Source organism: Stegodyphus dumicola, chromosome 2 (genome assembly GCF_044657685.1).
Source record: "Stegodyphus dumicola isolate Sdum_Otavi_A_Nest chromosome 2, ASM4465768v1".
Taxonomy (NCBI): domain Eukaryota; kingdom Metazoa; phylum Arthropoda; class Arachnida; order Araneae; family Eresidae; genus Stegodyphus; species Stegodyphus dumicola.
The window spans coordinates 188281169-188296468 of NC_140769.1; the positions used below are offsets into that span (position 1 = coordinate 188281169).

Consider the following 15300-nt stretch of genomic DNA (forward strand, 5'->3'; position numbering starts at 1 on the left):
TCTCTTAATCGGTAAGAAGAAAAAGTTAATTATAAAGAAAAGAAATTTAGTTTCTCTTTCACCAGTCGCGGATTATGAAGACTAAAATGATTTCTTTTTCAATTCTTTTTTCTTTTATTTAAAGCTTATAACCAATCAGATTAATAACCCACGAGAGTGAATGAATGGATCTAAAGTCTCCAGTTTTTCTTTTCCAGAGTCGTCTCCAAGTTTTCTTTCCTGGAGAACGCGAAGTCCAAGATGAAAAAGCGAGAGGACTTTCGCCACGAGAGGGCGCAACCATCAGCGGTGCAGCAACCCCGGCGTCAAGGTGATCCTGGGAGCCGGCGGCCGCTTCAGTCGTTTGAGGATTCTCTTTCCGAAAAATGCCGCCCAAGCACGGCAAAAAGAAAATTAACCCCCGGACAGACAGCCGTAAGTACCTCTCGTTTTTCTTCTGAAATGTCTTCTCATTCATTTTTTAAAAAATCCCGAAGCTTTCCCACCGCTTTTCACAGAAAACGCACTCGTCCCATTTAGTTGTCCGACTCCCGGATCTGGAACGGCACAAGTGTCCGGAAAACTGCCAATCGGCCACAAGTTGGTCGTCTGAAGTTGATGGAAACATTTCCGGAGTAGGCATTTCCGTCACAACCCTTTCGTGTCATCCCATATGGAGAGCAGGGGACTGTGTCACGTAATATAGCGGCAGGAAAAATGTAGGTGGAATTTGGCGGGATAAAGAAAGTTCTGCTGTTTGGGGTTTATAAGTATGATTATAGTAATGGCGCTTCAATAATTCAGTGTCTTTTGTTGCTTTGAGTCCAAACACTTTCTTTTCCTTTTTTCCTCTATCATTTCATTTTAGGAAAATTGTCTACATTTCAAAAACGAAATATTTTGAATTTCTTAACACGTTTGGAAATATAATAAGGATTAACAAAATAGTATCATAAATTGGAAGAATAATGAAGTCTAAAAATACATAATGGGTATTCTGGTAATTCTGTCTTTAGTTTGTTTCAGAAATATGCAATGGTTACCCTATTAATTATTCGTAATGTATTGTCTATTATCTGTGGAACCGGAAATAAAATTTTTTGTTTAAGATACCTTGTCAGAAAATTGTATTGGATTTAAGAATATGAAACATATCTTTCAATCAGTAGTTGGTTACTCAGCTGAAGCAAGAGGTAAATGCCCATCCAACAATATTGAGGTATAGAGTCTTTCTGATAGTACAGAATGATGATGTCTGATAGTTGAAAGAATGATGTGGAAAGACTCATGAAAAATAGTACCGCAAATAAAGGTTTCAAGAATGATTAACAAATGTTGAACTAATGAAATAAATGAAAGCTTTAATAAAGTTTTCAATATGTTTAAATTAAATATCTTGGTATGACATCAAAAATATTACTGGCAACATTCTATCTTAGAAAGGAGCCGGATAAAAAAACTGGCACAAAGATTTGCGTGATTTATAGTTTTCACCTTTTGTGATAGAAAGACTATTTTTTATTAAAAAATAAAAGTTTTTTTAAACTATTTCATTATCTTCTGTATATTACTTTCTGATATAGAAGATTTTCTGCAAGAATAGAAAAATTTCATATAACTTGGTTAATGTAAAACAATTTGATACTGCTATATGTAAATGATAATGTTTCCTATAAACAAGAATTACAAGTAATCTATTCTTTATATTTTATTAGCTTAATGTTTTATAGTGAAAATAAATGCTTTTAGTTCCTATAAAAATATTTGATAATAAAATCGTAATATTATCAAAGTATTACGAAATTCCTTCTCAAATGACTTGAAGAGACAATAAACCCTGTAGGGAAAATATAGTAAATTACAAGTCTACGTTACCTTATAATAATGAGAAAAGTGAATGGTAGCTGTTGTGTAATGAGTAGCTGTTGTTACCTGAATGTTATAGGTATTCTTATTAAACAGTTCTTTAGGTAAAACAATGTTAAATGTATTTAACATTTTAAGATAACGCTTCGCAAAACTGTGTTCGAAGAAATGTGGTTTAGCTCAAATATATTTTGTCATATAATCACATGAGATATAATTTTTACTATAGAGACTAACCTTGTATTCCTTTTATCTTGCTCCTCTCAGTTTTGCAAAGAAGAAAGTTCTGCATTTTAGTGATTCATATACTGATGAAGAAACGCATTTATTTTGATAACTGTCAATTATTTTAATAGATTCAGCCTTTGATAAATATTTCTTTTCACCTTTTTGGATGTAACTGCATTTCCTTTATTCATATTACAGCGCTCTTCAGAATAATTTTTAACTTTATAACTAAACTTTTCTATATTCTCAATTATTTTAAATTTAAGCTTTTTCAGTTATCTGATTCAGAACTAATTTTTTGAACTCTAAACCATGTAGCGAGGGGAAATCAAGTGTTATTAATCAATAATTCCGAAAATCAAAAGATTATTAGTCCAAAGGGATTTGAATCCCGAAGGACTATTAGTTTCGTTTTGGCATTTTGCGTCGGACTCATAAATGTCGGTTCACTTTTCAAACTGTTGCCACAAAATGTTAGAGTCCTGAATTATATTTGAAGAAATTAAATAATGAAAAATCTGCATAAATATATGTATATTTCTCGTATTGTGATAAAACAACGGTACATAGAGTCATCGAATTTTGAATAACGTAGTCCTCCAACGAATATGAGCATGTGGAAGACCAAATTTGAAATTTGAAATTTGTTTTATGATCGATTTCCTATTTTTTAAAACTTTGACGAATTTTTGATTAACAAACTCAAGGATTTCAAAGCGAACAATGGCAACGTTGTGCAGAAAAAACATTTTTATCTCCAGCGCGTGAGTCTCTGTATCGGAAATTCTAAAGATATGCTCGTTTTAAAACTATTTTGCGATATTGCTGTTCTTATGGTTTAATGTTATGGTTAACTGGATCTTATGGTTTAAGTGCGAGGAACATGATATTTAATAAAGAAAGGTAACACACAAAATGTTAAAAAACGCCCCTTTGGACGTAATTTAAAATCTGAAACATTTCAGATTTTTTTTTTATTACTATTTTTGATACTTTAAGTGGTGCATCATAGTATTAGATAATGAATTATAACGGTAATATAACGATATATATGTGCGTTCTGTACTTAAAACGTATTTTAATTTACATCATAATTCCATAATTTTACATTATGAGTACTGGCTAGTTAAAAGTAAATAAATACAAAAATAAAATACAAAAATTTATTTCTTAAAATAAAGGTTCACGAAGAACAAAGTTCCAAAACATTTGATTTTTGTTTCATAAGGAGTAATAGTTACCTTAAAAAGAAATTTATGATACAATATTTATTTTATTTAATGTGAATCTTAATTAATATAATTTTCCCTGAAAGAGGCTTTAAATTAAGGAACATGTACCCAAATTCGTAAAGGCAATCTCTTTGTGGTAATTTAGTAATTTGACAGAAATGAACATGTTCACACATGAAAATTGTGATGAAAACAAGAATTACTTAACATTTTTGAAAAGACGCATGCAAAAGAGACAAATTGTAGAGTTACATGTAATATAAAATTAATGTGACTAGCGTAGCTGTAATTCAATAAAGTAAAAATGAAATAAGTTAATGAAAATAAAAAATAACAATAAAACTTTAACGCATTATTATACAAAATGTAAAGATTTATTAAACACATTACGTTTAATAAATCTTTGAACTAGCAGACATTTGCATAACAAGGAAGTTTACTTATAAAGGGCGTTTTTTGAAATAAACTTCAATTTAAATTCTGTATGAAAGGCAGTTTTTTTAAATGCTAATTTCTTGTTAAGCATTCTAGTTTATATATTTACTAACGTCGTTTGAGAAACTTTTGATTATTTTATTTTTAAAGAATGGTAATTAGAAGAATGCCTAAAATACTTTTGAAGTTACATCGGCTTAATAATTACTAGTATAAACTAGCACCTGAAAAGCAGTTAAAAATATATTTCAGAGATTGCTGACAAATCATATAAAAAAGTCTGAAAGCTTTCTGGTTTTATACTACGCCCGTTTTTGAACTTTTTTAGCGTTTTGTGTGCTACTTTTATTTATTAAATATTATGTTTTTCGTACTTAAATCATAAAAATAGATTCAACAGTAGTATAAAAGGAATCTCGTGCATAAAATATCCGGGCTTGAAGATGAACGTGATGTTAATTTTAATGGAACGCTTTGAAATCATTGAGCTAGTCAATCAAGAACTCATTAATGTTTTACAAAATATGAACTAGATAATAAAACAAATCCAAATTCCACATTTGGGCTTCCAGATGCCCATATTCGAATGGAGGACGTTATTAAAATTTTGATGTCTCTAGGTATCATTGTATCTAGGTATCATTATTTTTTCGCAATGCGAAAAACATTCATACAGATTCTTCATTATTCAATTTCTTTGGATATAATACAGGACTCTGATATTTGGTGGCAACAGTTTGAAAAGGGATTCAGACTTTTAAAGTGAGCCAAAGAAAAATGCCAAAACAAAATTAGTTTCTGAGCTAACGCTCCTTTGGGAGAATAATTCAATAGGATTGTAATTATAGAATAAATAACTGCAATAATAATTCTAATGTTAGAATAAATAAATTCTTTTTCTGAGTTGGAAGCACATAATTCGGTCCGAATTGAAATCACGAGTATTACAGCAGCATTTCCATTGCACATACGTATCTAATGCCATTTAAGTGAACATCTTCGTAACTAAAGCATTTGAAATAATTTAAAAGAAAATAGATTAATGTTTAGCGATATAAATAATGAACGCGAATTCAGATGTTCTTAGTTTCTTCTTTCTTTCTTTCATATGTTTTCTGATAATTTTAAAAGCCATGAGAATTAAGACGTGAACAAATTGATTTTGTAATGAGATAGAACTATTTACAGGTTTGGTTCCGAAAACGTATTTTTAAATTTAATTTAAGACAAAAAGTTCATGAACTGTGTTTATATATTCTCATATTGCATCAGAGTTTTAAACAAAGACTAAATTTGAAAGATAATTTTTATTTTGTTTGCACTTAGTCAATTCTATCATCAATGCACCGTTTCCAAAGTTCCTTTAACGTATGGTGGAACATCCGTAGCTTGCTTATGAACACCTTGAATCATTGCGATGAGATGTTCCTTCTCAGAGGTGCGCAGCTGGAAAGGAAACTTAGCAGTGACCCTTCGCATACTTAGTTCTGACTTTGCGTCGAGCCATATGAAACATAAACAATGTTAACAGAAACGCTAATCATCTTAAGATGATTCTCGTTGATACTGAAAGATCATCCAGGTCACTTGCCTTCAAAAGGTGCTCTTTCCCTTTCGAAAGTCTGTGCTACTCGAAACGTTGCGTACGATTCTTTCCCTAGTCACTGTATCCTTGCCTGATGCATATTCAGAGTTTATGTGACTGATTTGCTCACTTTTAATGCACAATTCTTTGTTGGCTCTTTGTTCCACCTTTCTGTTTGTAATATAATCATAAACTACCAGGCAAACCTGATCGAAAAACACAACAGTAACAATTCCCGATATTAACATAGCTACTGTCCGTGTCTTCTTATCAAGACTGACGGTTTAGCTGCAAAGGCAAGATCATGTTGTCAGTTGTTAGCAAGTTAAAGAGCTAGTCTGAAAAAATTTTGATACACATTTATAATGGCCATACACGAAAACAATCTAATTTCAGCGGATTAACGGTATACAGTTCGATTCAAAACGCTATAGCACAACCAGTTATGAAAAGCGAATCGTTCAATTTAGAAATATTCGTATAGTGGTGCATTCAAAATTCTATGAAATTAACAAAAAAAAGTTTTAAAGCACAGGCCATGCAAAAAACAAAGCAATCAATTAGAAAATGCAATTATAGTCAAGGTATGTCTGTAGCACAATTTATTGAAAAGAACACTAACAAAAAATTAAGCATAGCTTGAAAATTTAAAATGAAAGCTGCGAAAAATGAAAAATGAATTTCTCGAGAAAAGACAAAGCTCTTCATCTGTTCTCAAAAGCAAAGGAATTAAATAAGCATATCAGAAATAAACAGAAATAAAAATAGAAAACAAGCCAACTGAATTTTTATTAAAAAGAGAAAAGGGACCAGATGTAAAATTATGACACATCCTTAGCTTCAGAATATAAAGATACCAAGCTAATTTAGTAATTCATTTATCCTCGACAAAGCTTTTGTAAGAATTATCGAAATCATACAGACGATAATACAAATGAAATCAAAACATAAGCCTCCTATTGTTTTAATTTAGGCTATAGTCCAGTTAAAAAAAGAAATTGGAACTGTTATTGAACATACTTTTGCGATTTTTCCAATAATCTTACGCTAATTCACTATTAAATATTATACATCTTATCTTATGCCCAACATGTCTGCGTATCTATGTCACGTAAAAGTCCCCATCGGTCAATCTAAGCTACACTTTGACAGCATGACCAGCATGGGTATTGAAGCACCACTTCCTTCCAAGCCCATCCTTTACTGAATTAAACGAAAAGTCGTATGGAGTCAAATCAGGGTTCTGCGGTAAATGCGGAAAGAGATCTGATGATGTGTTTGCATCACAAGAATACAAGTCTGTGATGCTTTCAATTATAGAAACTTGCATAATCTGCAAATAATAAATTTATTAGCAGTGATGTAGCTATATGGAGCGCATTCTAAGAGAAAAATCATATGAGAGTTCCACCAAATATTCCGTGTTTTTTCTAACAACAGTGATCTTTTCAAACAGAAATAAAAACTTATACATTTAAAGAAATTTTCAAAATTAACAATTTGTTTTATGTTAAAGAATTTGCTCTCCCTTTATCTTAATAAAAGATAGGAAATTATTTAAGTGGATTGCCTCAAATTTTGGCAGAAGTTGGCCATTTATTATAAAAATTCTGGGAAAATATGAATATTTTCTACAGTAAACGTTGAGTAAAATCTATTCGTTAACATATCAGTGTGATCCAGAGACAATGTTATGTAACAGATTGTACCTATGAGGATTACATTTCTGCAGCTAAGCATAAAAACTAAGTTAATATTCATGAAAATACATCTTGTGGGGAATCTTATGTTAATTAATCAGTTATTTACGATTTCAAGTTTTACTACAACTTCTCCTTTTCGTAGTACTCACCAGAAATCAATTTAATAGCCAATATTTAAACTAAAGTTTTTGAGTTTGAAACAGAGCGTGTTTCTAGCATAGCTTGCGCTCTAGGTGGTAAGTTTTGTGCCAGCTCTAAGAGTTGTAATTATTTGGCTTTGCGGTTTATCTCTGCCGACGATCCAGTAGAGTTAGTGAGCCAGCCTCCAGTAATATTTAATAGTGTAGCCCTTGACTACTGTTTAACGTTTAATTTAATTTCGACTTTTCTATTTTATGTTACCTTACCCCAAGTTGTGGAATTTATAGAACAAGAGCGTAGCTTGTTCTAATTTCTGTTATCTTAACCTTCTCAAGACTTAATCATTGTTCTCAGGCATAGTGATAGTTAGATTCACCTCTGTATGGGTTATTAGGATAAAATAACATTGCCAGATCAAATGTAAGCTGTGATAGATATCTTTGGCATGGTCTTCTATCGGAGCGGAGTCCAGAAGTTTTGAACCTTTTTTTTATCAACATCAGCCCCTAGAAAGAGCTTTTGGACCTACAGACTTCAAGTATATTACGCAAAGATATTTCAGTTGCAATCATCCATGGCTCAAATTACACTCGGTAGCTGAACAACCAGTCGTTTATTATGGGAGAATTCAAACAATAAAAATCAGCGTAATATTTGTAAATGTTGGAGAACTAGTTTTGATGGTTTACCTATAGAACCATCCTCCTCAGCTGTGTAAGTGCAAATGATTTAGGTAAACTTTTAGGTTTCCAATAACGGTTCAGGTGGTTCTGTAGTTAAACCATCATTTGCACATAGGCAACTAGGAAGATGGTTCTATAGTTAAACCATCATTTTCACATAGGCAACTAAGGAAAATGGTTCTATAGTTAAACCACAGAAATTAGTCTTGCAAAATTTACATACATAACGCTGATTCTTGTTGTTTGACCGACCCGTTATATTAAAATAATCCGCAAATAATTATTATTTGCGGGTGATTTTAATCTAAATCAGTCTTCTGTAATGGTTATATAATCCGGAGCGGCTCAACCAAAGGACAAACATTTTGGTAACAGTAATATATAGATAGGTTATTGCATAACAATGGTTACAGACGTAGTATAGACACATCGTATAAGGATTGTTGAAACTCTAATGACATTTGTAAATGCAAAGGAACATACATGGAAAAAGACATCTTAAATAAAAAAAAATTTTAAATTCGTGAAACAGGTTTTTTTTTTTAAAAAAAAAGAGGTCAAGGATGTATTTCAACGCACAGTTTGAAATCCAGAAGTATGTGCAAGGAAGAATTAATCAAATTTCGAACAGTAACACTGAAATGAAACATCAAAAGGCAAAAAAAAAAAAAATCCTTTTTTCAAGACGCTAAGTTTTCAACACAGATAAATAACGAAGAAAATTCAATGCATCCTCGAACAACACAAATGAAATTTATATTTTCATCGTTTATTGTTTGAAAATCTCGAACACTAACTTATGACTTAACTTTATCGCTTTGCATCAGTGTGTCCACAAAAATACTTTCGGGAAGACTGAATTTTCAATATGTGCAGTGGCCCTGATACACATGTCTTGAACATGACGCATTAGAAAGTTTAGAAAGTTTCATTAGAAAATTCTCCTTCACGTATTATCTACTGAGGTTTAATTACAATAATGTGATTACTATTTTATCTAATATTCGTGTCGAAATTCTATTATTATTACGCACAAAGCATACTTGTGCAAGCATAACATATACGTAATCTGAATGATGATTAAGAGGATCTTTAATTCAATCGATAGTGACATCACCATAGAAGGTATCTTTGTCGACCCGTGGGCACAGTCAAGTAGCGATATTATTCTAATTTCCAATAACAGCTCATTTCAGAGAATCCATCAAGTCTGAAGACCTCATAAACACCGGTAGCGTTAAGCCAAATAACATCATTTCATTCATTCACTTAAAAATATAAATTGCTAAAACTTTTTAAAAAACATCAATATAGAAAAGAATATGGAATCATAGAAATTTTCATATGTGTTTTTATATACCTAAAACCAAATATACAACGTGTTTCATTTATTTTAATGTCTGTTACAAAGTTCTTTATATAAGATTTTCTGGAACCTTAGAATTTTGTTAGGGTTCTGTAGAGTTTTCGAAAGAGCTAATATATTTGAAGGAATAAATTCTTTTTTGGTCGAAAGTACTTATAAAAAATAAAATCCAGTTTTATTTAAGCAAATTAAAAGAAAGTTACTAAGATCTGAAGTGTTTTTAAAATACGTAAAAGGTTAAAAATATGGTACTTAAAGAAACAACAGCAACAAAAAGATAAGCTAAGTTTAATTACGTTTTCTCTATTCAAATTAACTTAGCTAAGAAAGCATTTTTATCTTTAAATAGGAGATAAAATATAAAGTAGTCTTGAATATTCCATATCTTATTACAGAAAAAGTTGCATGAATATATTGCGCATTATATATATAACTATTTTTATGCTAAAGGTTTCTTGAAAAGCGAAAAATATTTGGCGACCTTTTCTAAGGAGATAAAAAGTTAAGGCAGTTTCATACAGTACAGTTGATTTAAATTTTATAATAATTTTTATAATAATCATAAGTTTAAAAGCGTACATATTTATCGTTGTTTGGTTACATTCACAGTTGTAGCCAATTTTTTGTTTATCAGTTTGAACAAAGACAATGGAGAATTTGACAGGATTTAAATAACCTTCATATTATGCAATTTCATACGTTTGTGATTTCCATTTTCAAAAAATGACGCACAAAACGTTAGGTTCAGTAACATATGAATAAAAAGGTTAGAATGTTTGTATTTCCAGAAGAAAAATATATGCTATTTAAACTTTGACTTAAACTTCTTTTCACATTTAACATGGAGAATTCCCTTAACATCTTCATGCAGAATCAGTCGACCATGCAGAATATTCAACTGTGCGTTTTTACTAGAAGTTTATAATAACTGCTTTGAAATGCTGGAGATACTCAAGAAGTAAGAAACAGCGTAAGTATATTAACTTACAGGACTGGTTTTGAAGGTTTGAAATAATCTTTTTCAGCTGTAGGGGTGAATAAGGACAAACTTGTGCTCACGCGATAACAATAGAGAGAAAAAGGTTGGAGCCATCTATTGACAAAAAGTGAAACAATTAACAAAACATTTTTATAAAAATTTGTGTTCAAGAATGTGTATATAAATCTTGTTTCTGAGAGAAATGGACATTCTGTTGTTGACCTGAAACATTATCAAATACGAAAAAATCCTGAAAACATATTTTTATGTCTGTTCAACTATATTCGTATTAAAGAAGCCATTCCAGCTTAAAATTAGCAATCTTAATTGCCCAGTCTTTCAAATTCACCAATGTTTTATGAGCTGGCTACTTCTACAATAAAATACCACTTATTAATTATTGCATACGTTACATTCTTACTACGTAATAAATTACAGAATGAAAAATATTATTATAAAAATTATAAGGAGGTGAAAATATATTTAGAACATCTTAGATTATTAATAATTATAAATGTTTAGTACTATATTTACAGAACGAAATGTCTGCCTGTTTAATTTCTGCATACCTTTCATCTTGTTTCACAGAAAATTGTTATGTCCGTTTTCAGACTTTCCCAGAAGAGGCTTTTTCGGTGCCTTTTCAGCCAACACGTCGTGCCATTTCAGTCTCTTAAGATGGGGTAAGAAGGATTTCCATTTCAGCGTTTTGATTTAGGATCAAAGTAAAATCCAAAAGCGCGATAGAAAGCGCTTGTAACAGTGAAATACGTGTGAAGTGATGCGACAATAATTTCTCTGCCCTTTAAACTTTGAGTTTAGGCACTCTTTCTATATAACTTTCATGTTATTCATGTAACAGATTTAAGATACAGCCCATGGATAAGATGGTCCAGTATTCCAAAGAAAACCCCAACAACGATCTTATCATCTTCAAAATTCGTAATACATTTATCGCTTCGAATAACTCGATGCATCTTTTCATTCTCTTTTTTTTCCAAGGACTTTTCATTTCGCCTCTTTATCTCACAGAATTATTCATTTTAAGGTGCTATCCTTGAAAAGCATTTTGTTTCTATGTTTTAACGGTAACAACCCCAAATGCCCTCCATATATTCAATGCCTCACTACTACTGCACTATGTGATTGTTAAATCTCTCAGGTTGATCAGATTTTCCGGCTAAAGGAAGCACAAATATGTCTTTTTGCACTTCGTTTTCTGTACACAATCAGACGAAAGCGTTCTTTCTATGATCAAAATGGATGTTAAAACCTTTAATTAAAGTGGATGGGAACATATTTCTTAAGTCTTACATTACAAATCGTTTTTCCAAGTTTCTGGTTACCAAAGAGTTATTTCTCCCTTTAAGGCTAAAATAATTTTTTCATTAAGTTGTAAGGTATTTCTCCCGCCTACTTAGCATGCCTTCGTGGTGCAGTGGGCAGCACGCTCGACACGTAATCGAGAGGCCCGTGGTTCGAACCCCGGTGGAGGCGTTGCTTATTTTTCATCTCTCCTGCTCCGAAAAAATTCCTAATGCCTCTACAGAGTTAATTTATTTTATAAGGAGCCCAAAAAGAGCTCACAGAAGGACGCAGTGCTGTTTTTCATCAATGCTTTCGTATTGATTCTACTGAAAGTAGCAAAATTTAAAAGTTAAATTACCAAAATAATATTCACTGTTTTTCAATATTCGCTTTGTAATCCGTTATTCGTTGCATTTAATAATATTTTATATGTCTGTTCCTTACCACTAATAATAAATTTTTTTATACAACTAATCAGTAGTAACAGAATTTCTCTTGTTTGTGGCGTAGCCGAGAATTCTAAAACATACTGCGTTGCGCTACAGAAAGATAACTTCAATGATCCGATTCCGACATATATGTTACGAAGTCTGATCTAGAATCCAGGAATATGAAAGAAGAGACCTTATAAATATTCGATACAGAAAAAGTAATTAAGAATTTTTATTTTTTGTATACTTGGTATCATACTGTTGCAGACAATCTTTATCCTTTCGCTATTACTCAGTAGCCAATAAAATATGTAACGGAGAGAAAATGATGTATCTTTGGAAAAATGTTTTATTTAATTAGCAGTTTACCTCATTAAATTTCGAAATAAAAATTTATTGATTAGGGAATTGGAAGTTTTAGTCATGTCCACTTAAATCTCAGGAATAGAAGGAGATTCCACTTTCTTCTTCATTCGTAGGAAAGAGAATGTGTGCAGGAGTTATGTCAAAACTCATCTTAAGCTTTCCGAGTTCCTTTCCAATTATTTTTGAAACCCAAGGGAAAACGCGTAAAATAATGCCCTTCCCCAAAAGTCGTTGTCGACGTCAGAGCTAAATGGGGCTGCCGATCGACCGGACACGCTCCAAGAGATCAGACGACCCATTCGAAACGAACCTTCCCTGCCGAACTGCCAAACATACTTTCCGAAAAGATTTTCTTCTCTTTGATTTATTGGCTGGAGAGGATTATCAAGAAGTTCTAGAATTTTGACGCTTCTTGTTACTTATACTTTGAGGGTCCTGTCTAATGCTGCTGACCTTGAATATGTTTCTCTTTCTCACCTAAACAAAAAGTTGAGTAGTAAAATAAGATTGATGGTTACAGTTCTTATGGTCTAGTGGTTAAATATGGTTACGAGTTTTGATAGAGTAAAAGGACAGCATTTCCAGTAGCAATGACGTCATGAATTCTCTCTGTTATAACAAAGGTTTTACAAGGTTCTGTTTTAATAATTTATGGTTTATGGACATTTTTTTTTTCTCCTCGAGAACCAATTAGGATAGAACTACTACTGAATGCACATTTTAAATCACTGCTAACATTCATGACCTGTACTTGGCGTAATTAAGGGTAATTAACAACTCTGATGGAAAATATATCGGGTAATTGCTTGTTGTTTAATATGGATGAGAAGTTTTCCAAATGGTTTGTTTCTTATTAAAACTAATAATGTATTAAGTATCTCTAACTAATAATTGATTAATTAACTATAATTATTACTAAAACATATTAATTTTTTAAATAGTAATAATAAGAAAAAATGTATTAATAATTTTTTAACTTACTCTGGTTATTCTTCGTTTTCATTTGAACAATGGAGAATGATTTAAAAAGGCGATTAAAGGAATGTATGCGTAACCGTTTTATATTATAAAGTATTTTTAAAAGAAAGTAGAGTACACTGATTCATACATTTCTAGCGCATAATGGCTTGCATTGTAACTACGATACCGACAGGAATCAACCATTTATTACGTTCTGTTTTCCATAATAGTCCAGATGCGACATAAAACTGTGCAAAATGTTTATCTCATAAAGCCAGTTAAAAGGTATTTAAGGAATAAAAAATACCCATTATTGGTAAATAAATAATGAATTTGTAACAAAGTAGGGCTATCATTCTCGAAATATCATTTTAAATAAATCACTTTAAATGTTCGAATCACTTTTCAAATTGTTGCCACCAAATATTACATATAAAAGTATTGTATGTAAAGAAACTAAATAACGAAGAATCTAGATGAATGTGTACTGCATATGTTTCTCGCATTGTGAAAAACAACGGTACCTAGAGTCATCAAATTTTGAATAACATACTCCTCCACCCGAACACGGGCACCTGGAAGCCTGAATTTTGAATATAGATTTGTTTTATTCTTTGTTTCATATTCTGTAAAACTTCAACGAATTTTTGATTAAAAACTCAACAATTTCAAAGCGAGCAGTGGCAACATTGTAGGAAATAAAACATTTTTATCTCCAGCGGTCTAGACAGTCTATCGAAGATTCTAAAGGTATGCTATTTTTAAATATTTTTAGCCCAAACTGGCGTAAGCCCAAATGCTCTTGAAACGGGTATGTGTCTGTAAATGTGAAAAGCGCTCGTTTAGGCGTAATGAAAAATCTGAAATCTTTCAGATTTTGTTTATTAGCCCCAAAGGCCGTTAGCCCAGAAGGGTTATTAATTTCGTTTTGGCATTTTGCGTTGAAAACTTAAATGTCTGTTTCACTTTTGAAACTAATGCCACCTAATATTATCGCCCTGAGTTATATTTTAAGAGATTAAATAATGAAGAATCTGCATAAATATATATATGTTTCTCGCGTTGGGATAAAACAACGGCGTTAGCTCAAATACTCTCGAAACGTGTATGTGTAAAAAAAAAAAAAACTTTTGTGAGTAATATAAAATCTGAAAGCATTCAGATGTTTTTACTTTTTATCATACTATGCTGCGTTTTGGATATAAAATTTACGAGGAACATTTATGATAAAGTATTATGATTCTTATTTACTTCAAACCCAGTATTATCTTAAAAATTACTTATGTTTTGTATAACACTAAATTTAAAGATTCAAAATTTTTAACTATTCATTTTAATGTCATTTTATTACAGGACATTTTAATAAAAATACTTTTTCCTCAATAATAGATTACAAAAATATATAAATAAAATAAAACGTGGAGTGGGAAAGAAATAATCAAAAGAGAACTGCGTAAATTTTTATTAATACCTAAGGGATTCTAAAATTGTAATTTAATAAAAATATTAGTTACTTATTTTCACATCTCCAGCATTAAAAAGCTTAATGATTCTGCAGTGGCGCGCGAATTGAAAGGTTGTGGACGATAATTCATCACCTCCAGGATAAACGACAGGGTCTCCTCATCCCCAATCGCCGTTTTAAAGGAGGAGTATGTAAGATATTTCCTCCCTCCTTCCCGCAAACGGAAGCATACTCGACGTGTATTTGAGAGGTCCAGAGTTCGAGTCCCGGCAAGTTCATTGCACATTTTTTACCTCTTCTGCTTTAAACCCCTACAGCAATAATACTCTAGAATTATTCCCGTATCATTAATGTTAAAGTCGTGGTGTCTTATCCAGTTATTTCTGCCATGGATGTTAATGTTTAATTTTGAGATTTTACGAATCATAATATTTGTATACACAATGGGACATTTTTAATTTTACATAATACTTTATTTTTCAATATTGCAATTTTAAGTCTTCCTAGACGAGGGTAGAATGCTTGTAAATATGAAGTTGATTTTAATAGTAAGCTTATTAATACAATCAAGTC

At 31.5% G+C, this 15300-nt stretch overlaps 1 protein-coding gene across 2 annotated transcripts in view; it reads left to right on the forward strand.

The window, feature by feature from the left end:
* The first annotated feature begins 293 nt into the window (after positions 1-293).
* LOC118184299 (uncharacterized) overlaps positions 294-15300 on the forward strand; it is a 414080-nt gene continuing 399073 nt past the window's right edge. Inside the window, exon 1 of one of the 2 annotated variants that reach the window (XM_085811552.1) lies at positions 294-414. In XM_085811552.1, the coding sequence (XP_085667678.1) occupies positions 366-414 (49 nt within the window). In that variant the 5' untranslated portion in view covers positions 294-365. The remainder of the gene's footprint in view (positions 415-15300) is intronic. The other variant, XM_085811553.1, reaches the window with a different exon arrangement.